The sequence below is a fragment of the Odocoileus virginianus genome, chromosome 27 (genome assembly GCF_023699985.2).
Source record: "Odocoileus virginianus isolate 20LAN1187 ecotype Illinois chromosome 27, Ovbor_1.2, whole genome shotgun sequence".
NCBI lineage: Eukaryota > Metazoa > Chordata > Mammalia > Artiodactyla > Cervidae > Odocoileus > Odocoileus virginianus.
The window spans coordinates 16868944-16888763 of record NC_069700.1 but is presented as its reverse complement, the minus strand read 5'-3'; the positions used below and the strand labels follow the sequence as shown (position 1 = coordinate 16888763).

At 42.4% G+C, this 19820-nt stretch overlaps 2 protein-coding genes across 11 annotated transcripts in view; one reads left to right on the top strand and one right to left on the bottom strand.

Moving 5' to 3' along the window:
* LOC110150686 (cytidine monophosphate-N-acetylneuraminic acid hydroxylase) overlaps positions 1 to 19820 on the top strand; it is a 293016-nt gene that overhangs the window by 76211 nt on the left and 196985 nt on the right. The gene's annotated exons all lie outside the window — the stretch shown is intronic.
* CARMIL1 (capping protein regulator and myosin 1 linker 1) overlaps positions 1 to 19820 on the bottom strand; it is a 303717-nt gene that overhangs the window by 267401 nt on the left and 16496 nt on the right. Inside the window, exon 1 of one of the 9 annotated variants that reach the window (XM_070456238.1) lies at positions 1071 to 1091. The exons of the other annotated variants lie outside the window; for them this stretch is intronic. Coding sequence (XP_070312339.1) covers positions 1071 to 1076 — 6 coding nt within the window. The 5' untranslated portion in view covers positions 1077 to 1091. Of the gene's footprint in view, positions 1 to 1070; positions 1092 to 19820 lie in introns of those variants that run through there. 9 annotated transcript variants of the gene reach the window in all.

Genomic DNA, 19820 nt, shown 5'->3' with positions numbered 1-19820 from the left:
AACCCCATAGAAACCATCCAGTGGTGTTCACCCCTCCTGTAAAACCTGCCTCTAATTTTGGAGAGGAGTTGGCAAGAGGGAGAATGCTCCCATTTCACCAAATTGAAGTGCTTTTTCTCTTTAGCAGCAATGCTACAAGCATAGTAGAAATAACACCATATTCCGGGTACATTTTGGGACTGGCAAATCAGGCAAAACTGCCTGTTTTCATTGATTAGACCTTAATAATTAATCTTCTTTGACTAGTGTTTGAATATAACATGTGCAGGTGCCTTTGTTGATAGATATGCCAGGCAAGGAGGAATTAACTAACCCACTCAGGGAGTCATGATTGTTTTTTGTTTTTTTTTTTTAAGAGGTGAGTACATGTAAAGAATATTTCCCAAATCTGCAGCAATGTTATTCCACAAAACATTTTACCTAGTTTATTAGATAAGTTTTATCTAGTCTATTAGATAAATTAGAAGTTTGGGATTAACATAGACACACTACTATATATATAAAACAAACAAACAATGAGAACCTGCTATTTAGCAAGGGAACTATATTCAGTACTTTATAATAACCTATAATGGAAAAGAATCTGAAAAAGAATATATATACACACATACATGTGTGTAACTGAATCAATTTGCTTTACCCGTGAAATGAACACAATATTGTAAATTAACTATACTTAAGTTTAAAAAAAGATTTTTTTTTGAGATTCCTACTTTTCAGGAGGTAAGCCACTCTTTAGAAAATCTAATAAATCATGGGTCCCAGAAAAATGAATACAGATGAAGTTGGCATGCATATTCCAGAAGGACTAGGAAAGTTAGTCTGATAAACACAGGATAAGCTTTGTGTGCATCTCCTCTCCTAAAAGAGTCACCATCCTCCCTTAATTAGCTGCTATAAGATTTATATACTCCCTGCCTTTTAAGGAAATCTAAGTCTTTGAAATTAGCAGAACTTTCAGTGTCAGATGGCACAGTTTTGAAGTAGGCATGCCACTAAATAAAACCTTACCTGAATTATTACACTAATTTTTTTAAGTGTGAAGTATAAAAAGTCATTTCATTACTCACAAACATCCACAGAAATCAGAACAAGAAGTGGGCTGAGCGATGCCCAGCACAGGCTGCGAAGCCGAGGATTCCTCTGATGAATAAATTGGAATGATTCACAATTAGTCTAATTAGTTTACTCAACACGTAACCTCAGGCTTCTGCAGCGCTAGCGCAGGACCCTTAAAAAGGAGTCTACATTCTTAGCTGTTTCCAACACAGCAACTCCTTCCCATGTGACTTACCTTCCTGTGTCTATATTAAGTGACCTAATTTGTGAGTAAAGAGCTAATAATGGATGTCAACAAGTCCAGCCTCAGATAAAAAAATTTTCAGATTTTGCTGTTCACTGAGTACGGTTTTACTAAATATGGGATGTATCCAGATCCCACTTCAGGTCAAAAGAAAAAGTACTCCTACTTTCCCTGTTGGGCATCCTCATAAACCTGGGTGAGCAATAGCCTTCGGGATGCAGGACTGGGTTTTCTAGGTCGCTAAGACCAGGCTGACATCTGGGCACTTCAGGGTGCTGCCCACTTAACTGACCTCCCATGTGCTCCCGGGGCAGCAGGAATACCTCTCCCAGGCAGTATCACTCCTGGGTGGCAGCCTCCTAAACACTGCCTCAGGCTTCATCCTCAACAGGGAACTGTAGGCCAAGGGGTTGTTTTACACAACGGGGACCCCAAAGAATGTCTTTCTTAGGCAATTCAGGCCACCCACGCCTCCTTGAGCTGGAGGACTTGAGGCATGGGGTGGAAGAAAGCGGACAAGAAAAGGTGAGGTGCCTTCCACAAACGCTTCTCACCTCTTGCAATAGGATTTGTGGAAAACAGTTCAGAAAGGATTTTAAAAAGGATCGGCTGGAGAGGGAAGTGGGAGGGGGGATCAGGATGGGGAATACATGTAAATCCATGGCTGATTCATGTCAATGTATGACAAAAACCACTACAATATTGTAAAGTAATTAGCCTCCAACTAATAAAAATAAACGGAAAAAAAAAAAAGGCAAATTGTGCTAGCCTGGAGCTTAGTTTATCAGGCTCCCCAAAGAGGAGAAAAGAACACCAAAATCTGAAGAGGATTTTCTCAAGGTCACTTCAAGGCCTGATCATCAAGGTCACACAGAGTCTTCCCTTTTCCTTACTCTCTGCATCTATCCAGTAGCCCAGATCAGCTGGTTCTGTCCCCAGAAGGTCTTTCACATCTCCCCATCCCCTCCTTTCCGATTCCATTGCGGATGCTCTAGTCCTGGACCACCCAGACGGCTGTCAAACTGATGCCCTGCTGCTCCCCTTCCGACCCACTGTGCACACAGCTGCCATAGCAGTCTCCCAGGCAGACCTTTCCCCTGCCCCACACCTCCTCAGCTCCTCGGCTCAGACAGAACAAATTAGAGACTGCCTGGTCTGACACATGCCACACCCAGTCCTGCTTATAGACGATGTTTGAGCAAGAGGGAGCTAATAACAGAAGCAAAACCAATATGCTTCCTGGCTTCCCTCTCTTTCTCTCATGCCCTCTCTCCCTCCCTTTCTCTTTTCTTTTTATAAGTTAATATTTATTTCCTCACTACTTCCAAAAAGAATGAGATGACTTAAAATGCAGATCTTAAACATTTTTAACTAAAACAAGATTAAGAAGACAAGGAGGAAAAGAGGGATGAAATTTAGAAGCTCTATAAGAGAAGCTTTTAGTACAGAGTGAACAAAACTTAGTCTTCCAGGATGAAGAATACGAAAACAATATTATGAGTTATGGCTGTCATTCTCTAATCAAAGAGAGCAAATAGATATTTAAAAAAAAAAAAAAAAACCTTCCTAACTCAACTGTGACAGAAACAATTCTCAAAATATACCTTACAGAAGAAATAAAATGATCAGGGTCCTCAGTGACAGTTTTTACTTTGCAAATTACAGAAACAGTCCTCAAGCCGCTCCCTTCTGCTCAATTTCCTGATTAAAAACTAAGCGCCTACTGATAAATCTTGCTTCTAGAAAAACTACCCTAGGACAACAGGACTACATCTCCAGGCGCACTGACTTCAAGTAGCAATTCAATAGTTGTGCCACGATGAGGATTTAATAATTAGCCCTTTGGCACATGAACCATCTTTTTCAGAATCATTGGCCCTGGGGAGACAGCAGTTCTCTAGCTGTCCATCAAGCTGGAGAACTGCGAGGATGGTGTTTCCTGACAAACACAAACAGCCTGAGTTGTGCTGGTCAGGGCTCACTACAGACTCCACACAATGCTCTGCCTGGCAGCCACAGCTCCCTATAGGACTTTTAACCTGGTTTAGGGCAATCATTTCACTAATTAATTAAGGCTACTTTCAGTTCTACCTTCTGAGTTGTAACCAACATTTTTCAACTTGTGTCAAGAAACATTCTGCAATTTAATATCACCCACAAACCTCATCAGTACCAGCTTCACTACTAATAATGAGACTGAAGATTTTCAGCTATGACCAAGGCTTAATATTGAGCCTTCTTTTTTTTTCCCCAAAAAAGGAATAAGTATAGAGCGGACTCACAGTGTTTCTTAAACATTATGTGCACATAATCACTTAGACTGCAGGCACCAGTTCTGTAGATCTGAGAGGGGCTGGGATTCTATAGTTCTAACAAGCTCCCAGGTGATGCCAAAGACACTGGTCTATGGACCACAATTTGAGTAGGGAGGGACTACATAGAATCTGCTTTTATCTAAGTTTATTGTATCTAATTCTGAGTGAGCACAGAGAAGAGAAAAACTAAGCTTAGAAAATTAATGCATCAGATCCTAGCAATCCCTAGTTCATGGAAAGAGGTACCTTCCTATGTATGACAAAGGTGTGAAGCAAAGCATGCATTTTGTCAGAGAACAAGATTTCCTGCATGCATGCTAAGTTGCTTCAGTCATGTGTGATTCTTTGCAACCCCATGGACTGTAGCCCCCCAGGCTCCTCCGTCCATGGGATTCTCCAGGCAAGAATACTGGAGTGGGTTGCCATGCCCTTCTCCAGGGGATCTTCCTGACCCAGGAATTAAATCCATATCTCATGTCTCCTGCATTGGCAGGCAGGCGCCACCAAATCGTATGCCTTCAAGGAAACACACACACACACACACAAAAAAAAAGCTGGAGAGAAAGAAGGCAGGAAGTGGTACTTCTCAGGAAAGCTGTGGAGAGCCAGGGCCCTGGTGTGGCACCCTCCAGCACAGAGCGGGTACGTGGGGAGGCCTTAGGTTGACAGTGGCGGGGGCAACAGTATACAAGCTGCTATTTCTGCAAGTGGAATGTTCGTAACTGTAGAGTACCCAGCATTCTCAAACAGTGAGCAATGAACACAAGAAGGATCAAGGCCAAGGCTAGAATTGTGTGGGAGAAAACCTCACCACACCACGGGATTCCTAGAATTAGATAGGGTAGACTGGAAAATTTTCCTTCAGGCAGGGGAAATGAGCACTGTCCTTATAATCTGAGATATATGGCCTCGTCCACATTCCTCCCTGACTTCTGCAAATGTGGGAGGCTACTCCCTGGCTTCAGTTTCCTCATCTGAACAATGGAGAAGATAAGAGAATCCACGTGCATTTACTGAGCAGTTTCAACTGCTTACTTTATAGAATACAGGCATATGATGCTGCTGCTAAGTCACTTCAGTCATGTCCGACTCTGTGTGACCCCATAGAGGCAGCCCACCAGGCTCCACTGTCCCTGGGATTCTCCCGGCAAGAACACTGGAGTGGGTTGCCATTTCCTTCTCCAACAGGAAGCCTTTAATACATGGGAGCTTCTATCATTTTTCTTTTTTCTCCATTCAACAAGGCAATGGCACACACAGTCTCTGAAGCACCAACCTCTCTAGAACATCCTATGACTCAGTGATTTTTTTCAGTCCCCTCTAAGGCTTTGCTTTTATTTCTCTGACTCTAAAGCAAATCAGCTCATAAGCAAAACCTTAAATACGTAGTCAAATCTAAGCACCAGAAAACTAAGTTATGTTGGCGCATCTGTACACACTACAGCCATCTCTAATAGCCAGATCTTAAAATAAAGCCAAGTATATGCTCGACTGCTGATAAACATCTGTAAGGAAAATGCAGATTCCATTAAAAAAAAACAGATATATCAGCATGGATATACACAGACATTGACAGGAGTAGCAAAAATGAGTTTGACTATAATTAAGATATATACACACCCACACCCACACACACATTAAAGAAAAATAAGCTAGCTGTAAAATTGGGCAGAAAAAGACCTGTCAAACAGTTCAGACTTCCTCTACAATCCTTTTTCTTTGAATTGAAGTATAGTTGATTTACAAGGCTGCGTTAGCTTGAGGTGTACAGCAAATTGAGTGTTATACATATGTTCTTTTTCAGATTCTTTTCCATTATAGGTTATTATAAGACATTGAATATAGTTCCCTGTGCTCCACAAGCGGGGCCTTGTTTACTTCTACATAGTAGTGTGAATCCTCAAGGATTCTTTATGTCTTTTTCCTAGAATATTTCTCCCAACATTCCAGTGTGTGAACCACTATAATTAGAAAAAGACCAACTAAGAAGAAGACACAGAATAGCTGAACACATAATTTAAAAATCTCACTGGACTCAATAATAATGTATCATCTTTTCCATGTCTTGTTACGCTGGGGCTCACTTCAGCGAAATTCATTCTGTGCTTTACATTCTTTGGTTTCTCATGCTCATTCCGAGGAGTGAAAGAAATCATTGCAAGGTAAGAAATCAGAAGGACTTGGCCAACCTGCAGATAAGTGAGCCCTAAAGCATATTTATTTGAAAGTTCAAGGCATCTTTTTTTTTTAAATATACTACTTCTGGTTTCTCCCAAACAACCTTAAAAAACAAACAAAAAAAAAACTGTTTTCCCCGGGTAACGACCTAAAAGCTTTAGAAATGTTAGCACTGTTTGTGCACACAAGCAGGTCTTTGTCCTCAACTCTCTGCTCAACTGCTAACTCGTTTCCTGGTCCAGGAGCCCAGCCCCTCATCCCCAAGCTACACCGCTCATCCTGCCTTTTCGATTCTAGACACCATGCATCCAGATGGGTCTCAGCCAAGCACCAATCACCCCAGCTTCCTTCTATCCATTATCGCTCTCTGCAGCCTTGGAGACCCAAGAGCACATTGATACCAAAAATGCAAAATGATTAAAACAGCAACTTGACCAAGGAAAGAAAAGTCCCGGGGAAACAAGCTAGGCCACCCAAACTGGGCCTATGGGCAAGCGGGGCAGGGTGGCCAAAAACTCCTGTCCTGGGAGGAAGGACATCCCCCAGGGTGGGCTACAGGCAGCACAGAAGGGTGGGAAGAGAGAAGGACCCCTCTCTCTCCCTCTGAGCAAATATTCAGGTCACTGCTTTTGTAAATTTAAGGACAGTGTGTTTCCTCTCCTATTAATCATTCCTACACTTAGGAAAATAACTCCGTTCATGAAGAGAAAAAGAAAAATTATTTTCCAACTGAAAATACAGGAGGCAAGCCCAGCTCACACACACAGTCTTTTTCAGGGTTCTCACAGGTCCAATTTGAGAGGAGGGTTTCTTTGAGATCCTCACAGACTGTGCTTCACTGAAGGAAACAGGAGCAATTAAATGAAAGCTCTTGGCAACTCAGAACAGGAAACAAGGATTTCTTCTCCTCCCCACTCATTCCCCTCCTTTGACTTTTTTTTTTTTTTAATGGAGTCATGCAAAGGAAATTTCAGGCACTGGCACAAACAGAGGTGGGACATAACAGAATTCTCCCAGCTGTTTCCTCAAATAATGCAAATCTTCTTACCACCTGGCAACACTTCAAACAACTGTCTTCAGTAATTTCTTAGGGAAAAGAAGATGCCATTTGAATATCCCAAGAAGTCTGAATGACCATCCCCCTCCCAAGAAAGTAAACTCTAAAAAATTTCCACATCAGAATATTAATTTTCCAAGCAAGAATGTATCCTCAAATAAAAAGACTTATCACACATTAGAGGAAAAAAAAGATGTTTGGAATTAAAATTCCACATGTATTATGGGTGTGGTCCTCAATTTATGTTTTTATATTCGTGAAATTTTGTCTTTTTAAAAGCATATGTTTTGCAATCATCCTGGCTATTTTCCCGGGAGGGAAAATAAAATTGGTGGAATAAGAGAAAGAACGCCTAAAATTTGGAAATCATCTTTGGGATCTTAACCACTGATGGTTTCTTGTCTTTGGGATATATCCTCTCATATTAAAGCAGTCAAGTAGTCGAACAAAATTTCAGCAGGTTTATTACAAACCAGAGGCCCAGTCGTTGGTGAGGCTGCTGGAAAAGGCACTATACATCCTTGGTGCCTTGAAATTTATTTGGGCTCATCGAAAATGAAAGGGTGCGGGACACGTGTGAAGAGGATGAGGACAGAAAAGGTTTTCATCCTTCACCTTGACAAAACGTCTTCTAATTTTTTAAGTGTGTAACTTAGAACGTATTTAATCACTAATAACTAAGATTTTAAGTTCTATGGGCACAGGATAATTTTGCTGTTGCTGTTATTGGCACAGGACACAGCACGTGGTCAGGCACACAGTGTATATCACGGATGTTCCAATCAGTCGTACTGACCAAGGGATAAATAAAGTACCAGGAGTTTCATGGGCGCCTAAAGCCTCCTGGAAGAAAACCAGTGACTCGGGAAACAAGCGTGGGTGGGAAGGCAAGGTCTTCAGAATCACCTCAGAGTGACTTTGCACCCTACACATTCCCTGCCCCTCTGAGATTCTGACAAATCCGTATGGGTTTAGCCTCTTCCCCTCCCTCCCCCCAGCCCCGCTGGCGAAGCACTGCCCAAGTGCGGCATTGTTTCTGCGGGAAGTGTCTTATCTCAGGTTTGTGGGGGGCTGTCGGCTAATGATCTGCAGCTTCACTGTATAACCCCGGCATCCCCTTTAGCATAGGAGGAGGGGCTGTCACCTGAATCTGACGGATGGAGGTGGGGACCTTCACCTAACGTCCTCCTTTTCAGTTCCCCTCCCTCTAGCCACTGCTGCCAGACCAAGAGCTTCCAAATCCTGGGGCTATCTGAGTTCTGTGGAACTAATTGGCTCATTTCTCATTGGCAGCCCTCTTTGAGACCTTCAAGTCCAATGCCTCTGCTGGATCAAGTCAGGGACCCCTCCCGCTCCCTCCTAAAATCTGCCGATGGCTCTTATCTGCCATGGTTTCTTCTCCTAGTCTCCCACCTTTGTGAGGCCCTCTATCTCTTTTATTCCTTTCTCATTTTAGAGGTGTTTTGGAAGGACTCGAGATATTCACGTGTTCAATCCACCACGCTTTACCAGGAGTCATTGTGATTGCTTCTTTACTTCTATGTCTCCCCTGCCAGATTCTAAAATCCAAAAGAAGAGGGATCATACAAACCTCACTTACGATATACCCCTAGAACCTAGCACAGTCCAAATACACAGTAGATGTTTTAATATTTTTTAATAAATGAATAATGCTAAAAGCACAGAGACTTCCCAAGTGATTAAGACTCCTTGCTTCCAATGCAGGGGGTTTGGGTTCAATCCCTGATTAGGGAACTAAAATATGACATGCCATGCAGCACAGCCAAAAGATTTTTTAAAATAAATAAAAATAAAAGCATAAAGATCACAGAACCTTAAACTTTCAAAGGATCGTCAGGTTTTTAGGTTATCCTCTTTTCTAACTCTGTGTCTTTCCAGCTTCAAGTAGGATCATATTTAGACTTCCAGATGAATAACCTAATTCCCTTTTCAATAATCCTTATGTTTCCACACTTCTCTGTAACCTAGAGAGCAGAGTACATTTTACATTACAATTCACTATACATTCATGTGTAGCTGACAAAAATTACTTTTACACAATATTTACCCTTCCCACAAGGGATGCTCTCTGCTATCTTCTACTCTATTTAATTTAGCTCTTAAAAGCTCTAGCCATGATTCACTAAACTGATTTCACAATCTACTCATGGGGCATGACCTACAGTTTGAAAACCATTTTTAATCATACTTTCAGGTCTCAGCTTGGAACATCGTATCCTCAGGGGAAGTTGTCCCTGGCTCCCACAATTAGCTGACCCCTCTGTGATGTAACAGATATGTGGAATGGGAAGGAGATTCAGGGGATCTAAGAGAACTGAACACTTGTGTTCATGCAAAATCTTGTACACGCATGTTCATAGCAGCATATACTCACAAAGGCAAAAAGCAGAAACAACCCAAATGTCCATACTGGATGAATGGTTAATCAAAATGTGGTATATCCATACAATGGGCTAGTATTCAGCCATAACAATGAATGAAGTGCTGACAAGCTACAGCTGGGATGAGCCTTGAAAACATTGTTAAATGAAGTAAGCCACACATGAAATGTCATATATATCCTTTTATGTGAAATATCCTGAAGAGGCTAACCTATGGAAACAGAAAGTACATTAGTGGTTGCCAGGGGCTGAGGGGGATGGGTGGATTGGGGTGAGAGCTAAAAGGAATGGGGTTTCTTTTGCAGGTAATAGACTTAGAGTCTCACACTATAGGTCAATTTTAGATTGGTGGTGGTGACAGACGCTCAGTTCTGCAAATACGCTAATAACCACTGAGTTACATGTGCTTCCTTACTGGCTCAGACAGTCAAGAATCTGCTTGCAATGCAGGAGACCTGGGTTTGATTCCTGGGTCGGGAAGTTTCCCTAGAGAAGGAAGTGGCTACCATTCCAGTATTCTTGCCTGGAAAACTCCATGGACAGAGGAGCCTGGCGGGTTACAGTCCATGGGGTCACAGAGTCAGACACGGCTGAGCCCCCAATACTGAGTCACATACTTCAAATGGGTACATCTCGTAGTATATGGATTACATTTTTAATAAAGCAGCTAAAAAAATCACGGAAGGGTCTAGGGGAAACCCTGGGAAGTGGCCTATACTGCAGAAGGCAGGGGAGCATCTATCTCCCTTACACTTAATCCCTGGCTTTTGGCACAAGGCCAGATGCATGGCAAAGGTTCCGTGACTATTTGGTGAATTAATAACTGACTCCATGATGAGGCCTGGATGGGCTTTCTCCTCAGGCAGACACTTCTACCCCAGGTCAGCCTGAGGTTAAAACCCAACGGAGGAAATGGGCTTTGTTTTTATTAAATAATCTTCCACCTTCACTAACAAAATAACCTAGGTTCCAATACCCTTGATTACAAACTGAAGGGATTTTTACTGTTCTACTGTTCTTAAAAGTTGTCCAACAGTACAACAGTATGCCCTCCACCGCCCCCCCCGCAGCATCTCCCCTAAAATCAGGCTAATAACAGCTTTCTCAGCCACACTGAGAAAGGATCATTGAAAACCATGCTGCTCAAACTTATGTCATGCTTCACAGCGGACTACGACCTCAAACTGCTGATGTTAAGCTTAATTCCTATAAAATTATAGTTTGGCTCAGCTACAGAAGGCAGTTAATCACCAAGAGACCAGAAATAAAGGCTCAGGGAAACTAAAGTCATGAAAGCAGTGTTTTGTGCTACTGCTATTCTTTTTTTTACTGCTACTTTTGATAAAAATACATGTTCAATATGGAGTTTTTTAATCTACACAGTCGTTTTTTTTTCAGCCTGAGCATAACTGCAGAGCTACTTCATTGAAAGTCTTATCAGTGTCTGAATAACAACATCCAGTCAACTGCCATGACAACACAAGCTTGCTATAAATACGTGGATAACATTCTGACCCAAGAGGTGAAAATTCTGTTTGCCTATTAAAAAAAACAAAACCAATAACCACAAACACACACAAAATCCTCCACCCATCCCCATCTCTAAAAAAGTCTTTAAACTCCCAATTTAGATGCCTATAGAGTGGCCAAAGAAAAAACCAAATAAACAAAATAAAAACTAATATGACCTAGACTAACCCTAAATAATATTCTTTCCCACACTATTTCAGCTTCTAATGGAAGCTGTTCCCCCATACCTATTACTCCCCAATATTTCTATTTTATCACCTTCTTGCACATTTATGTTAATATCAGGAATACTTCCCATTCTGCAACCAAGAGAACTTTAATATCAAATCTTAACTTTGGCAAAATAAAACTCAAAAAAAACTCCAATATGTTTCTTACAAACTCATCTCTTTTTCAAAATATTTTAGAGTATGTTGCACATCTAATCAACATAGCAACAGACAATTATTGCAATATCAAATGCCAAAACGGTGGCCATCAATAGAAACATGCAGCTCAGGTCAAGCAACATCTACTGAAATGCAAAACACAGGTACCCAAACAAATGAAATTCAATCGAGACATTCCATGACAGAAATACATGAAGTGTTAAATACTTCAAGTGTTCAGTTTTCTAATTTAAAGTTTCAAATGATTAATAAACATTTGAGAACACTTCTTACGAACACAGGTACTATTGCCCACTTTTAAAATCACCAGGGGAAAAAAAAAAATCACCAGGAAAAATAAATAAATAAATAAAATCACCAGGACACTATTAGAAGAGTTTGCTGGTTCCTCAAAAAGTCAAACATAAAATTATCATATGATGCAGCAATTTTACTCCTAGATATATACTCAAAAGAACCAAAAGCAGGGGCTAGTACATCAACATTCACAACATTATTCACAAAAAAAGGTGGAAACAACCCAAGTGACCGGTGACAGATGCATGGATAAATAAAATGTGGAGCATCCATACAATGAAATACTACCCAGCCATAAAAAAGAATGATGCTCCAGTACATGCTACAATGTGCATGACCCTTGAAAACATTATGCTCTGTGAAATAAGTCAGACACTAAAGGAAAAATACTGTACGATTCTACTTATAGGAGGTACCTAAATAGGCAAATTCATAGACACAGGAAGTAGAATGATGGTTTCCAGGTGCAAAGAGAAAAAAGAAATGAGGCATTATTGTTTACTAGAGTTTCTGTTTGGGATGATGAAAAAGTTCAGAAAATGGATAGTGGTGATGGTTAAATTGTGAATATGCTTCATGCCACTGAATTTTACACTTAAAATGGTTAAAGTGGTAAGTTGTATGTGATGTCTTTTTAACCATTTTTTTTAAATCAAAAAAATTTTTAATGGTTGAGGCATATAACGACTCACAGACATGTCACTGGTGGTAGAGACAGACATGAGCATCCCTTCCCCATCCTAGAGGCCAGTAACCTACACGAGGCTACACAGTCACAAAAGAGGACAATGATCTCCAAGTTCTCAGGAGAGAAGCATACGGCTTTGTTCCATGTGCTCCCAGTTCAGTGGCTGGTACTACCCACCAAAAAAAAAAAGAAATTTAAAATAAAAAATTATCAACAGCCCCCACTGCGTACAACTCACTAGATAAAAGTTATGAGTCCGAAGTTGAGGTTGAGGGCAACAACGCTGAAAGAGCAGGTCGTATGAGAGAACCACTAACTGCCTCATCAACCTGCCACTTGTTTTAACTACTCAGCATACTGAATGTCAGTTGATGTACAATGATAGTACTTGGAGCAAAGTGCCAGAGCTCACCTTGGGGAGTTGGGAGAGTGTGGTGGGGGGGGTGACTGGTGAATTATTTTACCTTCTGAAAAGCAAAGAAATGAGGGCTCTAAAAGGAGAAAACTCTTCATGCATTATTAACTAAATCATCTGGGCCCTCTTCTCCTAAAATACTAACATCTCTACTTTCCACTTACTCTCACAACATTCCCGGAAGAAGGCTTTTGTATCCCCACATATTAACTGAAAGAGCAGAGCTAAGGATGTTTACTTGCTTTAATAATTGTTAGTCACTTATTATTTATTTACTGGTTGTGCCGGTCTTCGTCGCAGCACGGGCTTTTCTCTACTTGCAGTGTGCAGGCTTTTCACAAAAGTGGCTTCTCTGTTGCAGAGCACAGGCTCGAGGACACGAGAGCTTCGGTAGTTGAGGTTCCCAGGCTAAGCACTGGCTCGGGAGCTGTGGCACACCAGCCTAGTTACTCCTCAGTACGTGGGATCTTCCCAGCCCAGGGATCAAACCCGTGTCTCCTGCACTGGGAGGCAGATTCTTTACCCCTTAGCCACCAGGGAAGCCTTAAGGATGGCTCGAAAGCCTGAGCATGAACCCTCAGGACCCCCAAGTCCCCGCCACGAGACTGGCTCTGCTAGTGCCCCACACCTTTCCCCGACTAGACACACACATGGCATCCCTGTTTTTGTGCCATGATGACATCAGGGGGAGAATTCTGCTCAGAAGAAGATACAGAAGTGCCAGAATCCAACCCTGCTAAACAAAGCTTCTCATAACTCTACCGGAACTCAAAGCAGCAAATGTACCACAGGCCAAAGGACCAGACTTCCCAATGGGATTTTAACCTCAAAGTAATACAGGGTATTTAATCCGAAAACATGAAGCCAATCCCTCCTGGCAGGGTGAGACTCGAGGGATCCTGGCAACTGCTTCGTCCTGGCCTCACTAAAAGAAGTGTTCAGTTTTTAACAGTAAAATTACAATCTTTAATAAGCCCTACCTAATATAAATGATCATAAATGAGGAGTGAAAACTCTGAATCCTGGAATCGTAGATCAAAGGACACATTTGTCTATTTGAATGTCGTTTAGGAGATCCCAGTTATGAGGTCAAGCAATCCGCACTTGAACTAGTCCAGTTCCAAGGAACTCAATCCTCCACCAGCCACACAAGTCAGCAGACAGCTCTGACTGTTAGGGAGATTTTTTTGAGTTTCAAGACTATCCTCAGGCCCTAGTCATTTTTATCCATTGCCCCCGGTTCAGGACTAGAAACAAACCTATGCCCTCTTCTCTGTGATGGCTCCTCCGCGCTCCAGAGAAGGGCAGCCCTGTAATAAAAACTGCACACAATCAGTGAGATTAATGTGGGTAAGGGAGCTTTCCCTGCCCAATTTCTTAAAATTTGTTTTAAAGCAGAGTATTCTGAAATTACCCTAAACATTTACAATAAATGATTAATATTTGACCTGACTTCTCTTCCTCAAATCAAACCCAATTGAGAAAATTCCTGAAACAAGTGTTTCTTCTTTGACTTTAACTCAATCAATCCCCAAGGCACTATCATCTTCCTTCCAAATATAGCTCCTTTACCCACAGATGGCACGCAATAATTTGGTAAATGAAACATTTTAATAATCTTCCTAAAAAGTAGGATGGATGAATGTGTCTTGACATTTTTCCCCCCAACTGGCTAATTTGTAAAGAATCAGAAGCAGACATGACCACAGTCCAAAAGGATATACAAATTCTAACATATAGGTTCTTTGTGTAAAAGATAAAACATTGAAATAAGTTGTCAGCCTTGCTGAGTCCCTTGGAACACTGGTACCCTATGAGATGTTAATTGGTGCTTCATGAAACACACAATGTACATTAAGTAAGAATGCTAATGGTTCTGAGAATAGAGAGAAGAGAAATCTGTTTAGGTTTGGGGAACACAGGGTCAAAGTACTTAGGCAGCAGCACTTCGCTGCCAGCACATCTTATTCATATCTCGGGAGCAGGGTTTGTTCTCCAATTTAGGAAACATAGTCTTGGAGCTATACAAGGTTTATAGGCTAAAAACGGTTGTTAGTAGAACCAGTAGGAAATGAGATGCTTTCTTGACTTTTTCAACAACTGTAGGTGAACTTTCAGATGACAGTTTTACTCGTTTAAAAATAACAAAAATCGCACACTATAATTTCATCACACAAAAGCAATGAAGTGTCATCTCTGAAAGCCTAAGAAAAGAAATCCTTTCACTGAATCTGCATCAACAACTCTCAACGATGGAAAGAAAGACTCTCCTTCCAGGCAAAGGAGGAGCCAGTAACCAGCAAAAAGTTGAAAGTACATCCAATTTCTCTCCCATGTAATTGATGAAACCAAGCCTTCACAAACAGGAAATAAATCAGTCTTCTCTGACATGATGTGCAGGAACAGAAACAAAAGAATGACTCATTTGCACAAAGGTTCACATTCCTAAGACAGCAGCAGAGCAGGGAGACAGGACCACCTTTCTTTAGGGACCACCTTTCTTTTGAAGTATCGCATCATCTCCCAGGTTAGAACTCCGCATAATGGCAAGTAGCGCTCAAGTGACTGCGGCAGGGAGCACTCCGTGACTTTCCTGACTGCGCTCACCATTCTGATCAAAGCAGAGTCCAGTCGCAGTGTCTGCAGCTGACCATTCTCCCCACCCCACCACGAACACTGTTATTAATCCCTGCATCCTACACAAAGCCAAATTAAAGACGCACTACATCGGATAAGGCTACTGATTAAAGAAACTTACCAGGTCCCTGAGAAAACCAGTTTGGACTTGAAATTCGTGCTCCAGGCCTGGGTCCTGTGTGTGGGTGGGTGTGGGTGGGTGAATGAGACAGTCGCTCAGTCGTGTCCAATTCTTTGCAACTCCATGGACTGCAGCCCATCAGGCTCCTCTGTCCATGAGATTCTCTAGGCAAGAACACTGGAGTGGGTTGCCACTCCCTTCTCCAGAGGATCTTTCTGACCCAGGGATCAAACCCAGGTCTCTTGGATTACAGGCAGATTCTTTACCATCTGAACCATCAGGGAAGCCCCTGGGCTCTTTACTAGGTGACTATTCTCTGTCTACCATGAAAAGAACAAGAATACTGGAGTGGGAAGCCATTTCCTTCTTCAGGGGATCCTCCTGACCCAGGGGTTGAACCCAGGTCTCTTGGATTGCAGGCAGATTCTTTACTGTCTTGAGCCATCAGGGAAGCCCTCAACACATACCAAGTCCTTGAGAAAACTAGTTGGGGCTTGAGAGTTGTGCTCCAGGCCTGGGTCCTTTACTGGGCGACTCCTCTGTCTGCCATGAAAAGATCACTATTAGAGGTAGAGGAGCTTGATACGCAAGCACAATACAGGAACAGCCCTAGGCTCTGGAGCAGTTGACAATCTCCTCAAGGATACTAATTTGAAAATGAGAGAATCCTGATTATGTTCTTGGTCAGGCCCCAAATGTTTTAAGCCGGACTTGAAAACAAGCCCTGGCCTACATTCCCAGAATCTATTACCCTAAGGGAACTCAGCCAACCTTCTGACAGCAATGTAAAATATTCTGTCTCTCCACTCACTCCCTTCCAGAGGGATTTGTGTGAAAGAATCCAATGGATTTGCTACATGAAGGTACTTGTATTCTTTCCCAGGTTTTAATGGGAAAGGGGGAGGAAGAGGCAACTGTGGGGATGAGGAAGACACTAGAACTATACAGGGGTGATGCCAATAGTTCTGGAAATTTTCTATAGGTCCACTGGATTTTTAGAAAATTATTCACAAGGTTCATTTCAGCCTTCTATTGCCTGTATTTCCATTGTGTGTGTGTGTGTGTGTGTGTGTGTGTGTTTAAGGGTCTCTTAGCATATCCCTCAAGAGAGATGGTGCTGAGATACCTTCACAGGAAATGCTAAGAGGAAACATTGTTGGAGTCAAAGCAATAGATCCTTGGAATGACTATGGGGAGCTGGCATCTGTGGTCCACCCTAAGGAAGTGAAAACCAGGCCTGAGGTTTCCTAAAATATTCCCCAGGCAGGTTTCTTTGGGGCAAGTCCAGATAACATGCTGAACCAGACAGCTTCCATCACTCATTCTTTCCTGGAAGGTTAACCTCAACTGCCTACTGGGATCCCAAAGGGAGAGTGTTTTAAAAGAGGTGGGGGCCACCTGGGTGCTTCTGAGGCACAGTCAGGCTGAATCCCTGCTGCAAGGAAGCAGCAGGCCATGAAGCCAGTCCGCAGAGACCCCACCCCCACCCCCCGCCCCAGTCTTCTAATCCAAGTATGGATTTGCTGGACTCATCCAGATGGCAAAGAATAGATGTACATTAAAGCTGCCACAGCGAATGATGATCTACCATGAGGATACACAGAGAAGCCAGCAAGACTGGAAACCCCAACCATAGCTGCCCAGTTGGATCTCAAAGAAAACTGAAAAATACTCTTCCAAGATATGATCAATAGTTTGATTCCCTCTACTCAACTTTTAGAATCGCCCTTTGAAAGCAGCCAGCCTCTTCCCGCTCCTACCATTCTTGCCATAACTGGTTTATTGACAGCCTCTTAACACTCCATGGCTTCTACTTCTACAGGGTTTTTTCTCTGCCTCGGGTCTTCTGCTTTCTTCTGTTTTTGTTTCTCTCCACGTCTCAGATTCCCAAGAGGAAGAATCTCTGTCCATTACAGATCAGTCCTCTTGGGCGGAGCTGAGAGATATAGACTGTTGGGTGACCTTCAGAGGATTGCCTTGGCAATCACAGCCACCCCTGGTTCAGGGACGCTGAGGAAAAGAAACCCTGGAAAGGCAGCTGGGGATGTGACAAGCTCTCGGAGGGCACCAATATGACCAACAGGGATCTAGTATGACCTGCCTAGTAAAAGACATTCTCCTACAATGATTTCAAAGTTGTGTATATGGTGGAGTATGATTATTTCTCAGTAGGGCATAGTCTACAGGTATCCTAGTTGGAGCTTACTTGAGAAATCTCAGTAACATCTCAGTGTTGCTCAGATTTCAGGGTGCATCTGAATCACCTGAAAGGTTTGTTATGGCAGACTGCTGGGCTCACTCCCAGAGTCTGAGTCAGTGGCTCTAGATGGGACACCCATGAATCTGCATTTCTAAAAAGCTCCCAGGGGATGCTAAAGCTGCCATTCTCAGGACCACACTGAGAACCACTGGTCAAATCCATGGTTTTAAGATTAGATACCTGAAGGCAAATCTCTGTTTGGTGCCATCTGTTCTTCCTGTTGTATATATAGATACAGAGATCTAAATACTTCAAAAATAAATATCTAAAAATAAGCCTTTTAAATAAATACTTTAAAAATATTTTAAATCCATTCATGTATGGATTTTAAGTAGATTAGCCAGAGCTGTACTATAGAACTGTGAATTTTCAGGCCTCAATATAACTTTATAAGCTAAGTATGATAAGGTACGCATTTGCCCTCTACCACGTGGAGACTGGCTGATCTAAACCAGTGGTTCTCAGCTGAAGGCATTTCTGCCACCCAGAGAACACCTGAGAATGTCTGGAGATATTTGTAACTGTCATAACCAGGAGGGGAGGGGAGCTGCTGGTATCCAGTGGGTAAAGGCAGGGACATTGCTAAACACCCTGGAACATAAAGGGAGCCCCTAACAACAAAGAATTATTGGGTCCCAAATGTCAATAACAGTGCTGAGGCTGAGAAGCCCTGATCTAAAGGTTATTCAGAAAGTGAGAATCCAGCATGGCCTGGAGGACTGAGTCTGCAGCATGCCCAGGAGTCCTCAAGTGTGGAAAAGCAGAGCTACAGAAGCCCATGAACTCCAATAAAGCCCCTTGCATCCAACAAAAGCCATCAGAACCAAAACCCCAGAGGAAGGAATCTGAGTGAGGCATCAAGAACAGGTGGCAGGGCCCACAGCAGCCCCCCAGGGATGAATGGGGGGTGGGGGGGCAACGACTGACCTTTGGGCTCTTTTGAGATCTAACTGGAAGTGAAAGAAAGATTTGAGTATACTTCTGAACACATTCAGATCCACAGGGAAAAGGAGGCCAAAAATGGTATCCACAGAAAATGTATAGTTCTGTCTTCAGAGACATATATCTCAACAATGCACACACCTAACTCCTTTCTGAAAGTTTTTCTTTCAAAATCCATGTACCCTCTTTAAAAGCAGCAGAGTGAAAAAAAAAAAATCCTAAACCCATTTGTGGAGATAGCTGATATGGGTTTAAAGAGCCCTGAGCAGAAGAACCATTGGAATAGGTATCTTACACAAAGCCAGGAAGAGGCAAAGCAGAAGTACTTCCTTGGGGAAATTTATGTAAAATATACCCAAGTCACCTATGACTATGGCTATATAACCAGGTTCTCAGATCAGCATGGTGCACGCAGCCCTCACAATAGTAACCAGAGCTAAGCCTTCTTGAGGACTTGCTCTATGCTAGTCACTATTTAAAATATTATACATGGAATGTCTTATTTAATTTGAAAAACAAGTCTCAAGGTAGGTTCTATTATTACACCCATTCTATGGATGGGAAAAGTGAAGCACAGACTTCACTTAAAGGACCTACCCATCATTAGACTTAAGAGACAGTAGTTTTAGGATTCTAACCCAGGCAGACTGATCCCCTAACACAGAGGAAGTTGCTAACAGAGTGGGAAGTATAAAGTGTCTGCGAAGACATTTAAAAAGAAAAGAAAAAAGCCATCCCTGAATTTCAGGCTAACTACTCCACAAGCTCTCCAGAATATGAAGATATCCACCTTCTCTGGTGGATAGAGAAACCGGCTATTCCCGGAGAACAAGAGCCAGCCAAAGGGACACGGCAGAAAGGCTTCTTGAACACACAGCATCGCTGACAACCCTTGTTCGGCTCCACTGACAACCCTCACGCTGTCAGTATCAAGACAGATGCAGAGACTTAACTCTGCATCGAGGGCTCACAAGTGGGGGGACCCTTAAACCCCAAGTGACAAAGTGCTAATAGCCTCCCCTTTGCTCCAAGTGCTTTGTTAACTAGCAACACAGGACAGGGAAGGACTGGACCGACTTCTTGCATCCAGTACTTGTGAAGAGAGAGAGATATTAAATATTGAACCAAGACAACCCACCATGGTCCTCACAAAGACCACTTGGAGGAGTATAAAACGATGGAGGGTTAAGGGCTATTTGAACTTCAAGAGTTTTTTCTAGAGAGGCAAACTGTTGAAAAGGCAACAGCTCCCAGAACTTCACAGTTTATTCAGCAATGACAAATTT